Source organism: Notothenia coriiceps, unplaced genomic scaffold (assembly GCF_000735185.1).
Source record: "Notothenia coriiceps isolate Sejong01 unplaced genomic scaffold, NC01 NC01_scaffold00004486, whole genome shotgun sequence".
Classification (NCBI taxonomy): Eukaryota; Metazoa; Chordata; class Actinopteri; order Perciformes; family Nototheniidae; genus Notothenia; species Notothenia coriiceps.
The window spans coordinates 771,153-796,110 of NW_011337187.1; the positions used below are offsets into that span (position 1 = coordinate 771,153).

Sequence of the window (24,958 nt, forward strand, 5' to 3'; positions counted from 1 at the left end):
AAAACTATCATATATATATATATATACACACACACACACACCTTTTTAATCTAAGTTTGTGTAGAGTTTAACTTAATCTGTATTCTATTTAGAAATCTTCAAATAAAGAGATGTGAGCTCTCTGGTATTAAATGTCCTGCTTTTATAGTACTTAAATATGTGCAATGTTTATATTCCTAATAGTAAATTGATAGTGATATGTGGTGGACATATTTTAAATAGTTGATAAAATAATTTAAATTGTAAAGAATAACATTTCAAGTCCAAACTAACTCTTTAACTTTAACTCTTACAGCACTTCACTATAGATATTTACCTATATTTCTATTACATTTTTTTTACTTTTACCTGTTTAGCTGCAGCTAAATGCCTTTTACATTGTGCTGCAAATGTTACTAGAGAATAGAAGTCACCATAGCCACAAATACAACGTTATCCTTTATAGATCTGCATACTGTGTGCATTTAGAATGGAATTTCCACTTCTATCTAGAATATTAAGTCACCTGTCATCAGTAGACAACTGGCTTTGTCTGCCGACTTGACTTCTAGATATCCAATGACCTGGATGAATGCTATTCATAGGCACATTCCCACATGTGTGGTTAAACCATTCTCTTCTGTCAGCAGGCCTATATCCTCAGAATATTTAGGAGATTATATGACCTCAATTCTGATTGGCTGAGTGTGAATCTCTTCAAGTCACACCTGTGATGACATAATACTTAAATATTAATGAGGTATAAGGGCAAATAATTGAATGGGATTGTTGAATGATTCCATTAGGTCAGCCATAGACTATGGTTGTGTTATTCCAGGGGGGGAAGTATATTTACTCCAGTACTGTAAATACGTAAGTACAATTATGATACTTCCTTAGAAAATATGTTTTATATATTTATCAGTTAATTTTTGATTACTGGTTTCCTTGAAGAACAAAATTGACAAACAATTATGTTTATAGTTTAAGATAAATCTACATTTTATTCTGAAATAAAGCATTTGGCATAATTTGGAATTGTTGTAGTTGAAGGTATAATTTGATATTAATAATTTTGCAGTTTTCCTCAAGTAATTGAGATGGGACTTTTTGTTTGTTACAATGATACTATACAAAAACGTATAACTCCAACATTTTTATTGAAAAACTTCGATTACTAGTTACTCTGAAGATTCAGATTAATAATACACAGTGGATTAGCAAACACATCTTATTATAGGTTAAAATGCAAATTGTTTCAGTCATTTACTCTGAAATTAGCTATTGTGTCATGGATTATTTTACTTTTGGTACTAAAATGAGTTTTGGATACACGTACGTACCTTTACTCAAGTAATTGGAATTCAGAACTTTTACGCTACTTGTAATTCATTATTCTACTTTTACTAAAGTAAAGTATCTACTTCTCTCACCACTACCAGTGGTACTTACTTTAGACTGGGATTCAGTGGTAGTCTACTGAATCCCAGTCTGTCGATGGCTTATCTTTCTTTAAATATCCAGCTCTGCCTCCCTGGTCTGCGGTCTCTTTAAATCCAGATCCAGAGGAGGAGAGCAGCGAGTCCTCTCACAGTTGTCTGGCCACACTCAGCCTGATAAACAGCTGCTTACCATTTAGGCCACTTCACAAAAGTTTTCTCTGAACTCCTCGAATCGGGATTTTTTTTCTGCTCACCGCTCTTTGTCGGTGGAAGTTCAGATAAAGAAAGTCTGCACCGCTGGAAGCTGGATTCTGGACTGTAGCTTTGCGTAATGCTGAGGCGTCCTCTGCTCAACATCTGGATTAACTATTTGGAGTCAGAGCTAGCGGCCCTATACAAAACTCTGTCTGTCTAGCCTATCTCTATGGAAAGACTGCCCGTTTCTCTGGAATTTAACTGCTTTTGATACACCGAGTTTTGCGCATAGATTATGTATTCTTTAAAATGGGTGCGAACAATGGAAAACAGTATGGAAGCGAGGGTAAGTGCTGGAGTTATGACTTTTTAACAACTTTTATTTGAATTCCACTTGAAACAAAGTTAAATCAAACGATACACTATCATGTTACCGCCGTGTGCCAAGTGTCTCTCATAAACTAAAACAGAAAACAATGTGCGGTTTCTTGGCTCTGTAGCTTCGTTCAGTTTGCCCCTGGACATCAGAGAGCTTGCCTAAAATGAACGTTTTTTCCTCTATAACTCTAGTTTTCTCTGAGTAAGAGCTTCCTCTCTTTGTGTGGAGATCAACTTATGCCTTATTCCTTTCAACAATCTTCAAATTGTTACGATATGCATTGATATCGAGCTTAAAGCAACCCTTGACCATCATTTCCACACGTTTGAATGATGGTCAAAATAATTTAACTAAATTATGGTTAATTGATTTTGACTCTTTAGTAATGGTTATATTCTTCAAAGATACAGTGGTTTCTGGTTTGCATCTTTTAAACAATAACAGTAGCCTAAAGCATTTGAAATGCAAATATATCTAACTTTTAGCCACATCCCTACATTTTTTTAGCCAGATTGTTTGTCTTATCTTATTGTGTTATTGTCTATTGCTTGAGTGAAATGCATTTAACCAACTTAATGTAAGTTAAAGTTACATTTATAAGCTATAATGAAAGTGTGGGGGCGGTTACCCTCCTATAACTTTGATATCTTTGGACATGCAAAACGTTAAGTTAGAGGCAAAGCATTTTGCACAACAACGTTTAATTGTTCAAATATCATCTCATAGGTATCATCAGTCAAAAACAGCTGACTTGGCAGCGAAGTTCATAGGACAACACCAAGTAGCCAAATGTATGTATTTTTTTTTAGATCCTGCAGATTCAGAGGAGGTGGGTCAAAGTGCACGAGTGTTTGGGCATGTGGGCACTCAGTCACTCTTATCTTGATAAGAACCAATTCCTAAGATTTTTGTCTGCAAGAGCAATCCTTTAAACTAATGAGGTTTTATTTGGCAGCCATTTTGTGCAGGTATGTCAATGAATTTATGTAAACAAAAATATATAAACACCCTGACAAAACATAAATTACCTATGTCAATAAAAGATGTGGTAAAGCTTATGGTAACAGCCCCTCTTTCTTACCGTAAAAGCATTTCTACAGTTTATAGTGTAAAATGTAAGTAAATATGTATTTTGACATTAACTAGCTCTCCTACAGCTAATTGTTAAGAGGTTTCGTACATAAAACATACAAATAATGTCCTTTTAGCACATAATCCCTCTCTTATTCATAAAGGAAAAGAACCAGACAGAATATGACAAGAAATGCTACAACATTTGGGCTCATTATTATCAATAATAAGCCAGTATTTTTTGATAAGACAACAAAAAGTCATTAGTAGTGTAAAGCTGATGGTCAGGCAAGCACAGACTTTCACTGTCCTTCTCACTCAGCTAATGGATATATTTAGAATATCATTTCACTCAACTGGAATGCAGCTTAAATCCCTGGGAAATCGCGTTTTCCTGATATCATAATAGCGAAAATCCATATCTGCCAACCGAATCTCATACCACCATATTGCTGAAATCTCAGCAGGACATTGAGCCTCAGCTTTATTGCTATGGGCATGGTTGGTTTATTCAGTTTATATCAGGGTATTAGCCTTTATATTATCCGCCTCCTCCTCCCACCCCAACTGTCTTATTCAGCTAATCTCCAACATTACTTATTCAGGAAAACTGTGGCTGGAATCCACCAAACATATCGTTTCTGTCTCCAGAGCAGAGATGTTTGTATAAATAACATTCCAGTGAGCTCTCTTCCTAAGTCAATAACTGCGGAGAAAAGATTGAAAGTCATGATGTTAAAACATAACAAGTGGACCAGCTCCACCCAGGAATCCGGCCTGTTCAGGTACATGAAGAGATTCTGTCGCAGACTTCAGTCTTCCTTGAGCTGAATCTGCAACATATCAACTTTTTTTACTCTCATTAGTTTAGCAGGTTGTAAAAAATGTGATGTGAATTATAAAACACAGGCATTATAAATCAAACTAAGTGAGGTCTGCTACAAACATTGGCTTTCTCACTGTTGAAATATCCTCTCACTAAAACCTTCATCTTTCACAACATTTTGAGGCAGGCCCATCAAAAGAAAAGTCAAGACAATGTAGCAAGGAAAATATGACAGTTTGAATATGAAAAATGAAAGGCATCAGATGCAGGTTTTATGCAGAGGTTCCATTGCGGTTCATATAAATGTTATGACACCAACGCATGCCTGTTAAGTATCTGAATCCTGAGCCATGTATCTGAAGTGTCCTATCAACAAATATCCATTACAACTTTAAGTTATAGACGTAAGATTTCAGTCCTTCTTGAGTTAGTGAGTTACTAGTAGCTTCTTACATTATTTTGTCAGAAGAGACAAAAGGAATTTGTCTGCATTGTAAACAGCCAAACAAAGACCAACGTTGTGTAGTTTCAGGCTACAACTTACTATTATTTTCATTACTGATTATACAGCTGATGAATCAATTTGTCTATGAAATATCAGAAAATAGTAAAAAGTCCATCAGAACCCAAGGGGACATCTTCAAATGTCTTGTTTTGTCCAACCAACAGGCCAAACTCAAAGGTATTCAATTTAAAAGTATGGAATACTCAGGACACCATCTCATATCATTTTTGGAAAAGTGACACAGGCAATTATTAGATTATAAAATCGTTGACAATTTGGATATCTAAACAATCAATCAACTAGTAATTGCTTTAGTTTTTTTTTAGGTTAGGGTTAGGTTAAAGGGACCAGCATCTTCTTAACAACTGCAGAATTTTGCAGTTAATCAGTCCACATCTATTTTTAAGTGTGATTTCTTAATTAATTACACACTAGGCACAACTATGCACCAACCACCCACCAACAAATTATATAAACATCAGACAGGAAGCAGGAGCTTTTCTGAAAGTCTTTTTTTTCATGAAAATCAGAAAACAATAGTTCAATGTGGAGTTCCTCATGCGGAGGAAAATAACACAGTAACAAGCAAAAGATGAATATATAAAATAACTTTCTAGGCTGCTAACATATTAAAAAAGTGGACACCTGCAAGCATGAATTTCTGAGTAATCTCTGGGGACTGAAGAAGCCATAGCAGATGTGCAGGCTCGGTGATGTCACCGCAAAATGTCACACCATATGAGCTGCACTGGTTAAAAAGGATTTTATACGTATCGGTGGGATCGTGTGTCTCTCGTGCGGCTAAACATGGCGTCACAGGTTGCATTTTTTTCTTATTTTGGGAACTGTCTAGTCTGCACTTGATGTGCATGTGGGCGTGACTGTTTGGGAATACCTCTTCGTGCTGGGTGAAAGGCTCATACTTAGTCTCAGGAAAGCCACAAAGCTGCATTTATGATCTGACAGTGGAATGAAATGCCATAAACAACTACTCCGCAGGCAGCCTGCAGTCACCATGGCAGTCAAGCCTGTTGTACTCTGGCAGCAGATGCACATGTTCAAAGAATATCTCTTTGAAATGTTGCACTTGTGTGTGACTGTGTAGAAAAATCTAAAATCCAACAAACACAAGAAAAGCTCATAAAGTGAGAGTTGTAAAAGTGTGTAAACCGAATAACAAGCACTTTAGTTTGGCGGTTGTACAGGAGCTAAGAAGTACACAGCTGATGATAAAAGCTATTGTAATAATTCATTATTGTACTTGCTTAAATCTTTTCTCATTCGTGTAAGTGAAGGCTGAGAGGGATTTGAGGAAACTTTATTCTTCTTCAGATATAGCAAAAAATGGATACTTGTGCATGTGCCAAGCTTAACCATTCTTCCAAAATGGAGAATCTTAAAAGTCATGAAAGCAGAGAGGGATGGGCTTCATATTTTCCTTATACCTCATTCATTCTTACCACATTTTCTAAAGAACTAAAGCTTAGAAATATTTTTTTCTCAACAAATTCCAAAGGCTGTACCGTAAAAAACTGTTGTGGAATAAGTATTTAGATCCTTTACTAAAGTAAAAGTGCCAGTACATACTCTGTAACAAGAAAATGTTAATTCAAAATCTCACTTCAGTTAAAAGATTGAAGAATGATCAGCTAAATCTACCTTAAGTATTAAAAGTAAATGTGCAGAAATGGCCTCCTTATGTGACCTATTACTATATATCATTTATTATTAGATTGTTATCAAATTATGTCACTAGTTATTCCTGTTTTGTTCTTTTTTGGAAAATGTGACCTCTTTTGTTTCTCTACCACTAGTTTAGTCTTTAGAAATGCTTTGTGAGATACTTACGAGTATTATTTGAGTGAATATACTTTTTCTAACAATGGTAAAAACCAGTATATCATAACTTTACTGTGTCGTGTTAAAGTGGTTATACTCTGTCCCAGCAGTTTTGTTTTTCTTCCCTTCTCCCCTGCAGGTAAAGGGAGCTCAAGCATCTCTTCTGACATAAGTTCGAGCACAGATCACACACCAACCAAAGCTCCAAAGAATGTGGCTACCACTGAAGGTAAGGCATCTGGTGCTCATTAACCAAACTCCCCTCCCTTCGTATTCTTCTCCTCCTCCCACCCCTCTTTTTCCTCCTCATCCACTCTCTGTACTGCCTATTTTTGGAGAGAAACCTGCGTGTTCCTGGGATAACCCTAAACTGAAAACACAGCTCCCATCAGAAACCAAAGGCATTTCTTTGGGCTTTGTTTGAGGAGAAGAAAAAAGAAAACACTTCTGGCTTCTCATTGTGGAAGAATGCTTATCTAAACTGTGGTCGTATCAGGCTTAAAGCGTTGCCAGGGAGGGAGGTACGTGTGCTGGAGAGAGAGAAGGGTGAGAGGGTTTTTGCTGTAGAAGGTGTAGGGAGTAAAAATGGGAAAAGAGAGTTTCACCTTCTGCAAAGGCACTCTTCCAAACCCTGGCATACAGACTGTAGGGAACGGCTCCTCTCGGTCAGGAGTGTATGTGTTACAAATGTAAACTGTGTGTTCACTGTAATGGTTAGAAAATGCGTTGCAGATGATAGATGCCTTTGGAAGCCTCCTGTCAGCAGGTCTAAAACATTTGTAACAATCTGTCAGTCAACGCTAAAGTATTTTATATATTATTTTAAAAAGAACAGGGCAAAAATAATTTAAAGCTGGAGCCTAAAAGTACTGCAATGCCAGGTGCTTTTTGTTCAAATTCCTTATAAAAACATTGCATTTGACCACCATATGGCAACTTTAAATCCTAAAGGCAAATTCCATTCTTATTATTTGACAAATACATATATTTAGAATCTTAACACAAGTTTAACTCTTTAATATACATGTACATTTGCAGTTATGTTTTCACTGCTCTGATATATCCTACATTTAAACTTGCGCAACAAGCTAAAAACATGGACAAACCTTCTACATTAAAGTTGATATAGCTAAAGTGTTAGCTAAAGTTATTTCCCCGTCTAAGACACAGAGCAAGCTTAGTATTACATTGCAGTTCTGTTTCTGAATGTAATCGAATATTTCCTTTCCTTTTTGGCTCCGTTTTGGTCTCCACCAATTCCTCAGGAAAATATTTTGCTCTTTAGCGGCTAAATGCCCCTTGATGTTCACAAGCTAGCTAAGCTAACTTTGTTTGATGGGCATGTAGCAAATGGTGGGTTTTTGCAGAGCATTTTCATAGAGATAAGAGCCACATACGGGAAACAAGGTTAACAACACAACAAAAAAGTTGGGAAAACAAATGTCTAAACACGATAAAAGTTCTTCATAACGCTGAGCTGAACTGCAGAGTTAGTTCACTGTGGGTTCATCCCTCAGAGAACTCCTCCTAACACAGTAATTTGATCCTTTGTTTAAATAATATGTATAGATAAGTGCCGTGAAGCATTACAGTATAGAAAACTCCTTGCTTCATATCATTAAAACGACATTGCATCCTACAGCTCATTTAAGATTTAAGGTATACCTCACAGAGCTTTACAGGTTCTGGAAGTGTGTTAAACTTCCACAGGGCAGGGAATGTTACAGGAGTATGAGTCAGTCAGTGGAAATTAAATCTCAGAACCCTGTGAAGTCATTGATTTCGTTCAAAAACCGTCTAAAACCCCACCACAGATATGGTCTCTCTGTCTTTGTGCTTGTGTTTCTCTCTCTCTGAGTTGACCAGTGACTCACGACTCTTTTGCACGCTCATTCACATATGCACTTACCCTGTTCCCCTCATGCATTGTCATCGCCAATCTTAAATTTGCTCTGGCACGGTGAATGTAGTATTCTTGTGGTTTAAGAGCTGCCCACAAGAAAACAAATAGCAGCTGACAGCCTGTACTTGTAAGTGTCACTCAAATGAAGATTTCAAGGTGTTTTTCGGAGAGAGAAAAACACAGAGCGAGCTCCTCACGAGACGTCAGATCTACTTTTTCTCAATTAGTTTGCTTTAGTGAGGTTAATTAATTGAATAACCTCACTAAATACAGAGCAAGATGTTCTGTCCTCCTCTGGGTTGGACCAGGGAGATTACTTTTTCAAATTATCTGGTAATGACTCGCTTGAATTTGTCCATTGAGGAGCTGTATTGTGGAAATTGATAATTGTCTTAGAACAACCTGTACAGATATAAATATACGGAGTAAAAACCATGACCAGTGGCTTCACTCCCATCATTTTGCTCCTGTGTTATGACTAAAGTTGTTATTTTTTTCCTTCATGCTTAGTGGGAGTAATTACATGGTCTGGAACCGCTATGGCCACAGTCAAATCCCCCCTCTTTAAAAAGACACACACATGCATGTACACACGCTTAAATACCAACCAACGCTCACACACTCACACACAGTGGCAGATCACACAGTCCATGCCCACCTTGTCCTGTGGTCCACTAAACCAATCAGCAAGCAGTCTGGGCTTTTCCCCCCATCACATACTTTGGGTATCCATATTTAACAAGGAGACCTATCGTGCTATATTTGAATAATATATTGTAGGGCCATACCTATATAAGGTATATTTATTTTTTTCAAAATACCAAACAGATCATGCATTTTAGCCATGCCTCATTTCGCTCTATTTTCCTCTCCTCCACCCTGTCTTTGCATGCGCTGCAGCTGACTACGCCCCCCCTGCAAAGGAGGGGGCCGAGTTACGAGCGTCATGTTACCATGCTGTTACCATGCTGTTACCATGCCACTGAAACCTCTCATTCCCCTGATTGGTGGAGAGTTGGCCATATAGGCGGAGCTCCTCGTCACTGACGTCACACTATTTTCAAATCTGGATCAGTCTGTATCAGATCCGTTGCAGCCCCGTTTTTATAGATTTGGGTATGGAGGAAAAGAGAGAGGGCTGTGTTTTCTGACACTTGGTGAGTTCCCTGACACACCGGGGACACATATTCATGTATAAAAGACGTACAAAAGTGCATTTTGCATGATAGGTCCCCTTTAACACAACAACTCATTCACAGAAAACATTACATTATGTACACATTTAAAGTTTAGAATACATACTTTCTTATTATTATTATATTAATCTTAATTGTATTATTATTTTTGACTGCATTTGTGCACTTTTAGTTGGAGTGTGAAATATTACATTTGAAAAAAAAATCTAAAAAAGTTATATCGTTATTGTGGTTTTGTCCCTAATAGACTTGAAGTCAATATCTGATTTGGTTACAGCCCAAGTAAAGAATACTAAATGGTACAAGCTGACGATTTATCCCTATAAAGTATTTATCCTCTTTTCCCAGGCATTGTCCAAGTAATGAGACCAGCCGTCTTTGGTTCTGCTTTTTCTTACAATAAACAACATATTATTTGGTTTCAAGTAAAAGGCACATAAACGATATTGGGACAAGTGAAACATATAATTGCACTGCTTTATAACTTAAGCTGAGCAGCAGCCACTCTGGCTACAAGTGATAATTACAAGATAATGGCAAATGTTAAAGCAAGAAGTGTCAGTGAACTCTGAACTGAACTATCCAACTAAAGTGAACTAACATTTTCGGCCATAAGATACTGGTCATACAAGACGTTGTGTCTCCAAAACCCCAGAGTGTATTCAATTAAGAAAAAGCATTATTTAATTCTTATGGCTTCAACTTTTTATTTGTGAAAGAATTACTGTTTTTTCCTCTTTCAAAAGACACATACTTTAAAACCCTGTGTCAAAGCTCCAAACCAGAGCCACTAGGAATGAGGTGCTGGAGACTGCACCGAGAATAACCAGAAATCTTTCATTTTTTCAAAAATAAAACATCTGAAAATGTGATAATCATCGCAATACGCTTTAAACTCAATGAACCGTAATATTAAACAGCCCTAATATCAGCATATGGATGGAAAGTGGCAAGTTGCCTGTAACATGCATTCCCAGAAAATCAACACGAAGGAGTAACACTCATTCTGCTCCTGAAAACAAACCGAGTCAGACACATTTTTGTCTCTGTTTTCATTTATTATTTAGACTGGCTTGTGGCTTGTGGTCAAACCCAGTTGCTTATTAGCCACATATTGAAAAGCACAGTGTGGACAGTAAATACTTCCTGTGGGAGGAAAGTGAGTATCTCCCAGCAGGGGTTCCACAAGGACCCTGTCCGGGCCTCTAGGGTTTTGCTTTTGCCCAGCCAAACTCAGGGTACCTTAGGAATGTGGCTCAGACATGACTGAAGCTAAACTGACAACACCCTGAGATGTTCAGCCTGTGTGTGGTAACTCTCTTACATCCTCCTGTGTCAGCTGTGCAGAGTTTGAGATGTAACGCCGACTCACAGGGGCGTCAATCATCGTCAAAGCAGCCATACTTTAAGGTCAGCTCCTTCACCCGTTTATAATGGCAGCAGGAAGGTAGCTGAGGAACAGGGAATGGTGGGAACAAAGAACATGTCCACTTCCTTCATGCCTGCCAAGGACCACAGAAACAGTGATAACAGCAATGGGGAAAAGCTGACTCTGTCCTTCCAAGAAAACACTGTAGTAAAAGATAACACTGAAACATGTTGTGATTTTTATTAGGAAATTGTGGAGCTGTATCAAACTGAGATTTTTATTCTTTACAAGTGTCTGTCTATAAATTAGTTACAGCCTTATGTACAAGTGCTTATTGCCAGGTTTATATAGTACACTATCACGCTAATTATAGCCAGATCAGACAGTGGAGAGAAAACTACTATACTTGTTTCACAAGTATATGATAGAAAAGAGCAAGTTGGAACTGTTTTACCTCATAAAGAATCAGAATGCCTAAGATATATATTTGTATAATTGCATACATGTAAACAAATAAATCCAGCCCATTATAATCTTTATTTTATTAGGTATGTTACATTTTCAAGACCTGAGTACACATACTGTACAATAATACAATATACTTAATAAGAACCATAACATAGATTAAAAAATAAAAACATAAAAGAGAAAGAACATTATTTATAGCCGTGACTAAATAATAAGATTATGCAAAAAAGAAGAAAGAAAAATATACTTCAGCATGTCAGGCATGTTCATTAGAGACCACAATTAAATGATTATTCAGGTTCAGTCTATCATTTGATGTTTAGAAACCAAGTCAAATAAGAAATTAAAGGCCTACGGTCACCTTGTCTTTTGTAAATTATTTTTCTAGTTAAATGTTATGCAAGTTTTCTTTGGTAGAAATCAAAAGTTAAATTAGTATTGGCATACATTTGCTTTAATGTGGTCCATTGCCATTTTCTACCTCTACCAGTCCCTGCCCACCTGCTCACCTGATCCCACTTTCCCTCATCAGCCCTGCACATATTTAAGCAGACCTTTCCACTTGCTCTGTTTCTTGCCTTTGCTTCCTAGCCTCTGTGTTGTTGACCTGAAAGTTACAATCTGAAACCTGTCTGTTTGAACCTTTTGACTTCAGGTTTTCCTGCATGACTCTCTTCTGATCCATGTGTGTAGCCACTTGGTGACTGCCTGTGGAAATCTCCAAACAACAGCTTTTTCTCAGCTGAAACAAAACTTGCCCTGTTTCAAGCTTTGTGACAATGCATTTCCTAGATCCAATGGGCTTTTAGAAGGTTGCCTCCCACGACTGCCAACTTGGTAATTTGATACAACAAATGTACTTGACTCACAAAGCAAGAACTGGGTTAACGTTGTTGTAGACCAACAACGTTTGGAGGTTTTACCTAAAAAAACATTTAACTTTAATTAACACAGGAGGAGACCATTTTATGCTTCACATTAACAATCAAAAGTAAACGTTTTTCTTGTAAAGAATGACCATGATTAATCCCTAAATATAATCACAAGTTTAATGCTCAAATGACAAAGGTCCTCTCTCCTTAACCAAATAGTAACTTAACCTTAATTAGCAAATGAAAGGCTCCGCAGTGCACGCACACCAGTGCTTTCTATTACTTTGCCTAATAAAACCTTTTTATTATGCTGGATATTCATGGGATCACCATCTTATATAATAATGTTTCATCAATACACACTTCGATCAGATTTAGTTGACAGTGTTGCCACTTGAGGGTCAGCTGTGCAGTCTAAACAGCCCCTCCACAAATCCCCTGTCTCCAGCATGTTAAATATGTTTGCCCTCCCAAAGGCAACAAATCCCTCGCACTTCATCTGCAAAGTAACCTCACTCACTGATGACTATTTTCTCGTGTTTACTCAAGCAGATATATAGTGTTTCACTGTTGATTTTTGCCGTGCCAAGTATGAGAGAGCCTTAGCGAGGTGTTTGTGTGTGTCATTGCCGTTGGGAATTTTAAACTGCAGAGAGGAGATTTTAAGCTATGCTCCAATTATTTTGTAACTTTCTTTTACCATTCATCAGTAGATACCACTGCACGATATCTTTTAAACTAAACAATTCTGGGAAAACTTTGATCCCAGTGTGACAAATGTACCTTTTTAGAGAAACGTAATGCTGAATTTGTTGTGCTGCTCTACAGCTGTGTTGGACTTTCTCACACGGGAAAAATAAGTTTGTTTAGATGAAGAAGCATCTGTTTTTTGAGGGGGGAATATTTGGCAGGTGATTGACTATTTTATGGGGCGTTAGAGGAAGTTGTGTTGTAGATTGATCCCATTTTATGCTGAGGAATTCACCGCCTCAAGAAGTTTGTACTAAATGAAATGCAGGAAGTTTTGGGGGGAAAAGAAGACTGTCCCTTTTTACTTTTATGACACAAAGTAGTTTTAATACTTTTTTAAGAAGCCTAAACGCAATTTTAAAGAGAGAAATCAGTGCTGTACTTTTAAACCTCATTGGAAAGTAAAGAGAGCTACACAGAGAAACTAAGTATGCTAATGCTATTTTCCCCCAGATTTTCTCCATCAGCTGTCCACGCTCCTCCCCCTTCCTTTCTACGCCTGGAAATCTGAGCGAAAAAGCACAGAACAAGGCAGTGAAAGAAAAAAGAAAACAAGTGAAGCAGTTTAGGGAAAGAGCTGGAGGAGGAGGGGAGGTAAAGGCAGTTCAGTGAGGAGATCTCATAACTCTTCTCTGATTACGGCTCTGTTTTCTCATTCTCTGTCTCAGGGAGGAAGCGCCAGCCATGTTGTTTGAATGCCATTTTCTTCAACAGGGTCACATTTTTCAGTCCTACTAGCAGCATGTTTGACAGGAGTTGGGAAAAATGCCACTTGGCCCAAAACGCACGCATGCTTCCTGTAAGATGTTGGCTTGCGAGTGATGTTTTTACTGGGAGACACCTGGGTCTTTGGGCTTTTCATGTGGCAATATGACCCGCTCAACTGACATATTGGACTTCCCCTCCTCCTCTTTTCAATATGTGGTTTGTTACGTTACGTAAGCAGCAAAGTGTCAGATGTGGCTTAAGCTGCAGTGGTATAAAAACAGAGGGGGTCTCTTGGTTCAATAAATTAAACCAGAACAACTAGGTTGTAAAAAGAAACGGCTTTACCAGCGCCAGGAAGTGGTACAAATCTTCTTATCTAACATTTGTTGTCAAAATCATTGGAGTTTATGCCCTTTAACTCTGCCTGGAATGGCAATTGTATACACTCAAACTTGATAAGATAATAGCCAACTCTCTTTGTGTGACTCATTTTGACCAACTCAAATTTTAGACCCGGTTCCATGATGTGACTGCTCAGAACTGTGGTATGTAGCTATGTGATGCACAATGGAACACACATGGAAAGACAGTGGAAAAGATAACCATGCAAAGTGTCTCAAGAACGAAAAGTCCCTTCTACCATTTCAGACAAAACAACATCTTTCTGGAGTTAAAATGAAAGATTTTTCGTCAAGAGTGTAATATAACCGCAGCAGTTCCAGCACTTCCCTTGTTCTGTTGCTTCCACCACATGAGATCATTACATTTGCTCCTCGTCACGACCAAATCAACCGTTTAGGCCAGCGCTCGCTTTTCCATTCCCGTGTGATGTGGAGTTCTTCTAACTGTTTGCTGTGTGTAGCCAACGTTACCCTCCTCAGTCATTTAGCTCTACTGTCACTCCACACTCCAACCCTCCTCACACACCACTGCCAAATTGGATGGACTGTACAGAAAGGCATTTCATGCACACGATTCTCTGAAGAAAAAGTAATCTTAAAAATCATGATCTAACAACCTATTTAACAATTATTGAATGTTTTGGCTGAACTGTCATGTTTAGTGGAAAATCTGCGCCGTGAACAAATGGTCATTTCTGACTTTCGATAGATCAGACTTTTAGATTTGGCTTCAAGATATCCATCGGCTGTCCTCCTCAGCTGAGGATTTATAAAGTGACAGAAGTGTGGAGACGTCTGTGTCTTTTCAACTGACAGAAGGGTCTTTAAGAGGCGGAGAACTCCCCTGAGGAAATTAGTCGTGTTGTGGGGGAAAGAGTTTAATAGTTCCTGGTGCATGTGTAGCGAATCTGTTGCTGCACAGACTTCAAAACTCAATCCCGAGACTGAGTGAGTGTGAGAATAGCTGCAGACCAGAAGTAATGGGGGTTGTGTGGAACTAAGGAGTCTGTTTCCTGTCCGAGTGTGCACATTGTAAAAGAACCAGCAGGCCCTATTGTCTCCCCGGTCGTCCGGTGACGTAACACCTTCCTGTAGTGAAGGCTTTACTGATAGCCCCACCGCCACACTGTACCGTAATATCAACTTCCTTGTATTCAATAAAACCCAAGACAGAGCCAGATGTTTTTTTATCTCAAGACTTCTCTCTCAGTCGGATGTTTCCCCTTTAAAAACAAAAACTGGAGCACATAACCGTTTAGAGCTGATAAATCAATTTCAGTCAAATCCCTCCTGTCTGGTTGTTTTTCAAAAACACATTCTTTGCTTTTTTTTACCCCTCGTGTGGATTTTTCATTTGATTTCCTGACCTATGAGTAGAAAATGAGCATCTCTAATTCCCTCACGTGCAGCCCATCACCCTGTCACGGTGCTGGCAGGCTTGCAGAGCAGGAACATGTCACAAGGCTAATGGCATCGAGGTAATGGATTGGTCTGTTCTGCCAGATGCAGCGGTAATAATCCTGCGAGCTCCAGACAGGGTCTTAGCAGAGCTTCACGGCACTGTGAGATCCTGAAAAGAATCCCTATAGCTTTAGTTTATGAGCAGACTGCGTCAAAGTCTGGATTGACCCTGCCTGTGCACTTGTCTTCGTCTCTGCTAAAGTCTGCAGACTCTTTTGCCAATATATCTTCCCCCTCTCTCGCCTCTCTTTTAGAGGCCTTCCAATGAATCTGTTTTTGTGCGTTACTTATTCTTTCAAAAGTCAGAGGGTTTATGTCATTAAGGCGACATCGCTCCAAACATGCAGCTGCGCCTCTTCATCACGCAAGCATCTTCAGTGATCACTCCCATTGATGTACATTTAAACTTGTGGTATCAAAGCACGATCCAGATGTGTCTCAGAAGTACATTGATGTTAATGTGATCCTGCTGCGGCACTGCTGTGGATCAGCTTAGATTTGGGTATTAGTGGCAAATGATTTCAGCCAAGTATGCCTTTCTGTGGCTATATGCACATTCAAAATGCATGACTTTCTCTTTCATTTCACCACGGCCTCGTTGTTCTTTGTCCAGGGTAAAGACCAGATGTTCCACTGTTTCTCCTCTGATTTCCTAAACCAAGCTGAATCTTCCACCATCTGCACTTACAGTCCCTTCAAAAGCATTTGAACAGCTGCATGGTATTTGTTCTGTTAATGATAGGTTTGCAGCGATACAGAGATATAAAACACGACACCGCACTGGTTAACATATACAGATTCCAGCACTAACTTCATTATTTCACACTTAAAGTGTGGAGCTGAAGGTATAAGTCCCAACAATCCTGACCCAAGGACCAATGACTAGCTTTTTCTAGAACTTTCAATTGTATCAGATGGTCTTTATTAGTGGATAGAGTTTGCAAAGTTGTCATGGTAGTAGATCTGTTGACGTGCAAGGATTTCATCCAAAGCGCTTCTGGGAATCCTCATGTCTGTTGGCAGATCATTTGAGCATAGAGTTCATTTTGACCAAGGAAAATGCAGCACACTTAACAAGCAATGTGAACTCATAACTACACGTCATATTTTGAGGCTTTGGCAGAAGCGTTTTGCGTCGCATTTTGGCGAAGAAGGTTTGCACGCACACGCACAACACGCTACTTAGTGATGTAGCTTCATGTGATATAACATAGAATTTAGGTCTAAGAAACAACACTACTTGGTAAGGTTTAGTCAACAAAATCACTTGGTTATTATTAGAAAATGAGTTACAGTATGAATGGTTATGGTTTGGGTTGAAACATGCTACGGATGCTATATCATGGACTCAGTGACGTAGCATCCCGGAATACATTGTGACATATAAAGATAAGTAAGCTTTGGGTCATGAATTGCGTGACTGCTCAAAGTCCTGTGATTTCTGACCCATGCCAACCCCATTTCTTGTCTTATAATGATGCTGATGGTTTTACATTGGAGTTTTGTTGGGGTTAGGTTTAAGGAAACAGGGGTTAGGGTTAGGGTTAGGGTTGCCTTGTGGATTGTTAAAGAAAACGTTGATACACGTTGCCCAAGTTGTAGCTTATGGGGCCCTGGCATTGACACCATGCTTAAAAAGCCCAAGTTTAGGGCCACTTAAATGTGATAAAGTTTTAAGCTCTTGAGAAACCTTGTAGTGTAAGTTCACCCTGAAGTTTCCAACAACAGCTTCAAAAGTCAATGTAGTTTATTATTTAGAATGACTTTTTATATTATAGCCAGTCCCTGATTTTAACCTAAAGATGATAAGGATTTTAACAACCTAATTATGTATGATATAAGTTTTGCTCTGCACCAGATTACATTTCTTTGCTTCCTTTTTGGGTACATTAATATGCTTCATGTGTTTTTGTTATTATACCTGGCGAAATGTCTTATTTCCACAGTATCTAAATGACTGTGTGCTGTAAATAGATCATAGTATATCAACATCACATAGATTACAAAAAAATAGCAGAGGTTGTCCAGATGCTTAAAGGATTTACTCCATATCCAGAAGTGACAAAGTGTGAAAAGAAAAGTGAATATTTCCGTCATAAGATTATTTTCCGCCACTTCAACAATGCCTTTTCTTTGTGCAGAATCAGTGGTCAATAGGGATTGGATAAACAGATGTCTGACTCGACAAGGAAACACAGATAGAAAACACCTGCACATCCTAAAAGAGACCCAGGTGATCTCGATCCAAGATCCAGTTCGTCCAACTGCAAAGCTGTCTTCATTTAACTTTTCCCATCAGCTGTGTCCAAGTGTGACTGAAAGAGGAAGGAGGTGAATGTAGTGTAATTATTAGCACTTTGTTTCTCCAGGCTTGTAGCTATTTTCTGATCAGCACATGTAATTTCGCAATTTGGGAGTTGCTTCTTAGCTAGTGGTAGAAGTTTGTCTCCTGCGTGCAAAATCCATCGCATTAGCTCAGACCTGAACATCCATCAAAAATAATGACTGTCTGTGTGGAAAACCGGATCCTCTCCTAGAGTTTGAGAGACTCTTTACCACAGGATTGATAGTTGAATTCAGCTTTTTTACCTTAAATATAAGGTTAACAAATATTATTTTTGTTATATGGAAATATTAAACTGAAATGGCAAAAATAGACTGATTTGTTTGTATAGCTCTGTGTTGCATAGCGTGTGGTTTCCAGCCCTGTTGGATAACTCCACAATCACTAGGTATTAACTCAGGAATCTTGCAATATTTGTGTTGCACTTGAATACACATTAAAACTCAGCACCAAGCATGTCATGACATATTTGGACAGGTGTGTGAAATTTGAAATAGGTGAGGTGTTTATAATAAAATCAGACCGTTAAATCCTTTGTATTAAGGTAAAACAATAAACAGGTGAGTGTAAGCTAGATGACCCTTAGGAAAAAATCCTAACCATAGGAAGACCACCCACAATAATCTGGTGCACTAAGGCCAACCCACAAGAACAATTAAGCCGTAGGTGAATGGAGTTTGATGTAGATTTCTTGATTTATTTTTCCAACTGAGAATGTTAAGTCCCACAAATAGGATTTAAAGTAGCCGTGAAACAGTGGACATGTCCCCGAGAGGAAGAGTCTGTGGATGTCATCAGAGGCGAGGCGGGAGGCTAACTGAGCCAAAGTCTGGAATACCTATCCGCAGGACAGTCGTAAGGACGGTGTCACTGCCCAGCTGTCTGTCCCTGCACACAAATCCACATGACAGGCAGGATGTGGTCCATTTGTCATGAAGATGCTGACATACAGTAGGCTGTGTAGAACCAGCTGACCTGGTCCTGAAGCATCCATTAACAAACACGGTTCAGTCTGCATGACTGCGACTCGAAATGGAGGTTAGAAAACGTTGAAACAGTTACAGCGGAACACTTTCTGACGGTTCATTAAAAAGCACACAGGTTCAAATGTATAATATTTTTTTACCATATGTGTAAAAATCCTGCAAGAGCGCAGGTACTCAAATTGGACAAAATCATGATATAAAATGTCAGCAAATTGTTGTTTCTTAAAGCATCTTAAAAGAGATAAGACAAAATAAACCAATAAATGATTTAAAGTTGTTTTTTTAATATATGGCTGTTATTGTCTCCATCACATTGTTAATCCTACAGACTTATGTGACATATCTAGTGCAAACTAGAATCTATATAATAACTTGAAGAGCAATTTTAACTCAGTAACAGTTTGCCCTTTCTACCCATATTTTAAGACTCACAGAATACATTGCATGAGATCGTAAAGATGCATGGAATATTTGGTCAAAGGTGTACATTTAAAAATAAAAACATAGATAAATGCCTTTTACCAAATTTGTATATTGTATTTTGGAATAATAGTCCTAACTTATTACTTTGAAAATGATATATAACTAACTTTTTAAGACACTAGATCCATCCTTATCATTTCATAACTAAGTCTAAAACATCCAGAATGATCTGTATATTAAAAGATGCCCATAAAGCCTTCCCACTCATTGTTGGACAGATGTAAGTGACATAATACTCATGACTACTTGAAATGCTTTTAGTGATGACTATCAATCCAGCTTAGTTTCATGATTTGGATGACTCGGAGATGTGGTGAGTGGAGGCAGATAGCATCAGAGAGGAGCAGTCCGTGTCCGGGTGTGACGGTTCGAGCCCAGGACTCAGATCCCCACACCCCTGCTTACGAGACGGAGGGCTCCACCGTCTCACGCCACGGAGATGGGATCCAGCCACCGCCTCTCGCAGCTGCGTCTTTAGACGTGGCGGTAATCAGTGCACATCTGTCAGGAGGGCCTCAGTGTTTACATAGGGTTTATCGTATATTGTCAGCCCCGGCACCAAACTCTTCAGCTGGTCGCTTTGAAGCCATAAAGTGCATCTGATGAGGAGGCCCTGTGAGTGCCACAAAGATAAATGTAACACATTTTTCCCAAAACAAGATAACGATGTCCATGGAAACTCCTCTTTTTTGATGATAAAAGCTGGTGAGGCTATGGCACCATCAGAACGAACCCTGACCCAATTCCCTCAAATAACTGACAAATATGATTTCATTGTTTTGAAACAGCAGCGGTGAAGATCTGGTGCTGGTTCTTCAAAAAGAACATTGAATAGTTAAATAAATGTCATAGAAGAAGAAGAAAAACCAGTGTCGCCACAGACAGAAGCCTCAAAGGACCAGAAGAAAGTCTATCAATATATCTGGTTCAAGGCGGAGTTTACACATCAAAGTCTGTAAACAGGTCTTGCTGAGTGTGACTGCATATGAGAAAAAGCAGTGTGTTTGTAGATGTTCAAGAAAAGAAATGCTAAATCTGTGAAGTACAACTCTCTGGTAAAACTCAGTCTGTTTAAAGTCTTCTGTGGCTCTGAAGGGAGCTTTGATGAGTCTTGAGCAAAAATCCAGAGGGTTATCTCAGTTAGGGCTTGGAGTCTACAAGCCTGCATTACAAATTGGGTGCATGGAGTTCGACAGATGTTGCAATTTACCAGGCAATGAAGGGATGCTGTAGGTTCCATTATTGGAAGTGTAGGACCTTATGTTTTTGCAATGTGACCCTACAAGGCCTAGATGTTTTATTAAAATCGTATGTCACTTTAATGTAAAGCACATTGAGTTTCCCTATGCTATATGGATACAGTGCCTCACTTTGAAAAGTCAGCCCTAAAAGTCTGGATATCCCCTCTGCTTCGTCAATTATGACAAGTGTTTTTTCAATATGTCTCATATGAGTCCCCCAACTATGTGTAAGTCCAATACTAAATTGCTGGAATACCCTTATGCATGGAAACTCTTTTGTTGCATGGTCTTACTAACAGGATCACCATTAGCCGCTCTCTCCACCTTTGTGAAACCCACAGATGACAGTACGGTCATTGTTTTATTAGTTGTCAGAAAGCAATTCAAGGAAATGAAAAGTGCATGAGTCAGATTGAATGGAAATAAAGTGAAAAGTGAAATGACAGTTTTCATTGCCATGTTATTTCTGGAATACTTTCAACATCATTGATGATATTAAAAAGGTTAAGGTGGATTTCCCCTCTTTTATAGAGGCTGGGTAACTGTCTAGTGTACATTTAAGGATGGTTTTCAAGTTGGCTTCCAATTTCACAGCTTTTAATTTGGCCATTAAGCAAAAGTTAGGGGCAGATATACTGTATTACTTAATGTTGTAGAAAAATGTTGAGATTTCTTTTTTGTCATTGCCTTTTCAGGTTCAACTTAAAAAACCTTGTGTATATAACTTTTTAAACCAGCAATGGTTTAACAGGTAGACTCCAGAGACTGCTTAAAACACAATTCAGATTTGTGAATTGTTTATTCCTTTTGTAATAGGAAAATATCATAGCTTTTCTCTATCAGGCTAAGCAGCTGTATCCTTGTCAAGTTAAGATGTGATATGGCTGAGAGAATGTTTAAGAAGAGGTTCAAATCTGATGGTTTGCAAGATCATAAGGAAGATTGGACATGAGAACATTCACATATCGACATATCTTTCTTGTCCTCCTCTCAGGTTTAGACTCCAGCACTCGGACTCTGAGCACCCCCAGCCCCGGTCTCATCCTCCCATCCAAGTCCTCCTCTCTCTCCTCACCTGCCCTCTCCAGTAACGGCCATGAGACTCACTCCTCTTCCTCGTCCTCTGCCCACGCTGAAACCGTTGCCGTGGTCCACTCTCAGCCTGGCACTCACACACGCTCCCGCCAGTCCAAAACCCACCACCACGCTCTCGTTGACCTCCTCCCTGACCTCACCTTTCTGCAGATCTTCTCCCACCTCCCCACCAATCAGCTGTGCCGCTGCGCTCGAGTATGCCGCCGCTGGTACAATCTGGCGTGGGACCCGAGGCTGTGGAGCACTGTACGGCTAACAGGGGAGCTTCTCCATGCCGACCGCGCCATCAGGGTGCTGACCCACCGGCTGTGCCAGGACACCCCCAACGTGTGTCTGACCCTGGAGACGGTGGTGGTGAACGGCTGCAAAAGGCTCACCGACCGGGGGCTTCATGTGGTGGCTCAGTGCTGCCCGGAGCTCCGTCGCCTGGAGGTCGCTGGCTGTTACAACATCTCCAACGATGCTGTGTTTGAGGTGGTGTCCCGCTGCCCTGGCCTGGAACACCTAAACCTCTCAGGTACAAATAAATTAACTAATCAATCATAATGTCTTGAAACAGACCAATGTGACAAATGGTTTTAAGATCGGTACAGCATGCGACACCCGCTGTCCTTTTAATATAGTAAGGAAAACTCCCCAAAAGAAACCCAACAATAAAAATTGAAGGAACTTCACGAAAGCCAAGCAGAGAGATCCGTCTCCCAGGAAGATAGATGGGTAATATATGTGAGGTTACAGAATAAAAACATAGTAAAATTACAAGGGTGTCAAATTCAATTTCATTGTGGGCCACATTATGGTTGCACTCAAAGGGCCAGTTGTCACTTTAAAACTATAGGCTATATAAATATACGTAGGCCTATATAATATATATTAAGTAATGTATTATATTACATTATGTGCTCTGCATTGGACTATTATCAGTTCTGTTAATAACTTCATACATAACTACGTCTGAAAGCAGAAGTCTAGGGCAAATAATTGAAAGCAAATATTCAACAATTACACCAATTATATTGTATATTATATTATTCGCAAGCTCTTGCGGGCCACACAAAATGAGGTCGGATTTGGCCCGTTTGACACCCCTGACATAGACAATCCAAATGGCACAATTATATATGAAAAATAAGGATCAAGGCAATTTCATAAAGCTTCCAGTTGCCGGCAAAAAAAAACATGGCCGTCCTGCAGAACCTCTGCAAAAAATCTATAGCATCTTATCTAGCCTATTACACAATACCACGATTGGTGTCTAATGGTTGGCTCTTCTAGAATTATTACTACTACCCTATATCACGCACATGTGTGGATTTACCTCTCTTCAATCTCTCTCTTCATTTCCACTGGAGCTGGTGAAATCATTAGAGGAGCAGGAGAAGCTCTGCCAACCTTAAGCTCCCATGTGGGAGAAGAAAGGCTCTCTTAGCTGAAAGCAAAACTTACCTCAACGCGAGTAAGGAGAGGGGTCTGCTGCTTTCATTAAGGAAGTGACACAAATAACATTGACTTGGACTGGACTCTCGCGGCAGAGCAGAGTCTGCACCATTAGCATCAGGAAGTGAGCCCTTTGTTGTAAAAATAGACTTTAAAGAAACTTGTGGTTCTCTTTGAAAGGAATACAATAATGAAAATCAAGTGTTTTTTTATCTGGTAAGGACATCGGCCTTAGATTATTTATTTTTTCAGAAAACCGACCACAATTTTGTTTTTCTTGAATGCACTCATGCTACTAGCTACAGGCATGCATCCAAATACAGCAGGTTTTACTCTGGCGCCCCCCAGTGGCAGGGCTTAGAGCTTCAAAAGTGGAATTTTGCTAAAGAAAAGTTAGTCTTAAAACAAAACCCACTTTGTTCTTGCTGTAGTTATTCCTCCTGTTCCCTCTGGCAATAAATAATTTTAGCATTCTGAATAAGCAGTCTATAGTCTTTTTAAGTTTGAAATTACACCTCCAAAATGAATTGGTCATGTGAACCAATTGGTCACCTGTGAACTTATCCTTTAAACAAAAACAATCTCCTAGTCATAAACCAATTGTCTTTGAACTGACAACCTCTGCTTCCTCTTCCTCCAGGCTGCTCCAAGGTAACATGTATCAGCCTTACCCAGGAGGCCTCCCTGCAGCTGTCCCCTCTTCACGGCCAGCAGATCTCCATCCACTACCTGGACATGACCGATTGTTTTTCCCTGGAGGACGAGGGCTTGCGAACTATCGCCTCGCACTGCCCCCGCCTGACACATCTGTATTTGCGCCGCTGCATCAGACTGACGGATGAAGCCTTGCGCCACCTGGCTCTCCACTGCCCATCAATAAAGGAGCTAAGTCTCAGTGACTGCCGCCTGGTGGGGGATTTCGGCCTGCGTGAAGTCGCCCGCCTGGAGGGCTGCCTTCGCTACCTGAGTGTGGCCCACTGCACCCGTATAACTGATGTAGGAATGCGCTACGTGGCTCGATATTGCCCTAGACTGCGCTATTTGAATGCCAGAGGTTGCGAGGGGCTGACAGACCACGGTATGAGCCACTTGGCCAGGAGCTGCCCCAAACTCAAGTCCCTGGACGTGGGTAAGTGCCCGCTTGTGTCGGACAGCGGGTTGGAGCAGCTGGCTATGTACTGCCAAGGCCTGAGGAGAATGAGCCTCAGAGCGTGCGAGAGTGTGACAGGCCGAGGACTCAAAGCTCTGGCTGCCAACTGCTGCGAGCTGCAGCTTCTCAACGTGCAGGACTGCGAGGTGTCGCCAGAGGCTCTGCGCTTCGTGAGACGCCACTGCCGGCGCTGCGTCATCGAGCACACAAACCCCGCTTTCTACTGAAAGGCAGGGGAGTTCTTGGACTGACAAGTGGATGTTCTAATATTCCCTGCTCCGGAGTTGGCAGAGTTCAGAGGCCGATGCGTCAGAACTGGTGTGCAATACTGGCCAGAAATTGACTCTTTAATTCCGCTTGGTGGCTGTTAGGGCTGAGATTACTTCCATAGACTGTATTTAACCTATTTATCTGTAAAAAGGCAGAGAAGTGTTTCAGTATTTGACTTTTCTCGACATCACACATTACAATGTAACAACATGAGCACTTGGTACAGTTGTGTTACCATGTAAAAGCAATGAAATATTATATTTCAACACCATACGGCCTTAGAATACCATAATCATTCATTACTGCATATATTTATAAACAGGTTCAGATTCAACCACTGAGATGTACCTACAAATAAGATTTGGCGACTTAAATTTGCAGTTTCACTTTTGTTATGTTGCATATGCACTTTATGCAATTGTGTTGACAATCACTTCAACTGAGCTCATCCTGTTTTTTTTTTCATTTCCTGTATATTAAACTATTAGCCAGAGATTTTTGACAGCCCAATAGAAACAAACTGTTGTTGGGAATAAACACATTGCTGCTATAACTGTGCCAATAAACTTCTTCAAAATCCAACTGTGG

At 39.7% G+C, this 24,958-nt stretch overlaps 1 protein-coding gene across 1 annotated transcript; it reads left to right on the forward strand.

Annotated features, from left to right (window-relative positions):
- The first annotated feature begins 1,572 nt into the window (after positions 1-1,572).
- On the forward strand, positions 1,573-24,952 carry si:dkey-192l18.9 (F-box/LRR-repeat protein 7). Its single transcript, XM_010767611.1, has 4 exons — positions 1,573-1,962; positions 6,376-6,465; positions 21,413-22,030; positions 23,591-24,952. The coding sequence occupies exons 1-4, from the start codon at positions 1,926-1,928 to the stop codon at positions 24,325-24,327; spliced, it is 1,482 nt and encodes a 493-aa protein (XP_010765913.1). The 5' UTR covers positions 1,573-1,925; the 3' UTR covers positions 24,328-24,952.
- The last annotated feature ends 6 nt before the right edge of the window (positions 24,953-24,958 follow it).

Coding starts and splice junctions, on each gene's coding strand:
- si:dkey-192l18.9 (XM_010767611.1), top strand. CDS start 1,926: ATGGGTGCGAACAATGGAAAACAGTATGGAAGCGAGG. Junction 1,963..6,375: donor AAAACAGTATGGAAGCGAGG/GTAAGTGCTGGA, acceptor TCTCCCCTGCAG/GTAAAGGGAGCTCAAGCATC. Junction 6,466..21,412: donor GAATGTGGCTACCACTGAAG/GTAAGGCATCTG, acceptor TCCTCCTCTCAG/GTTTAGACTCCAGCACTCGG.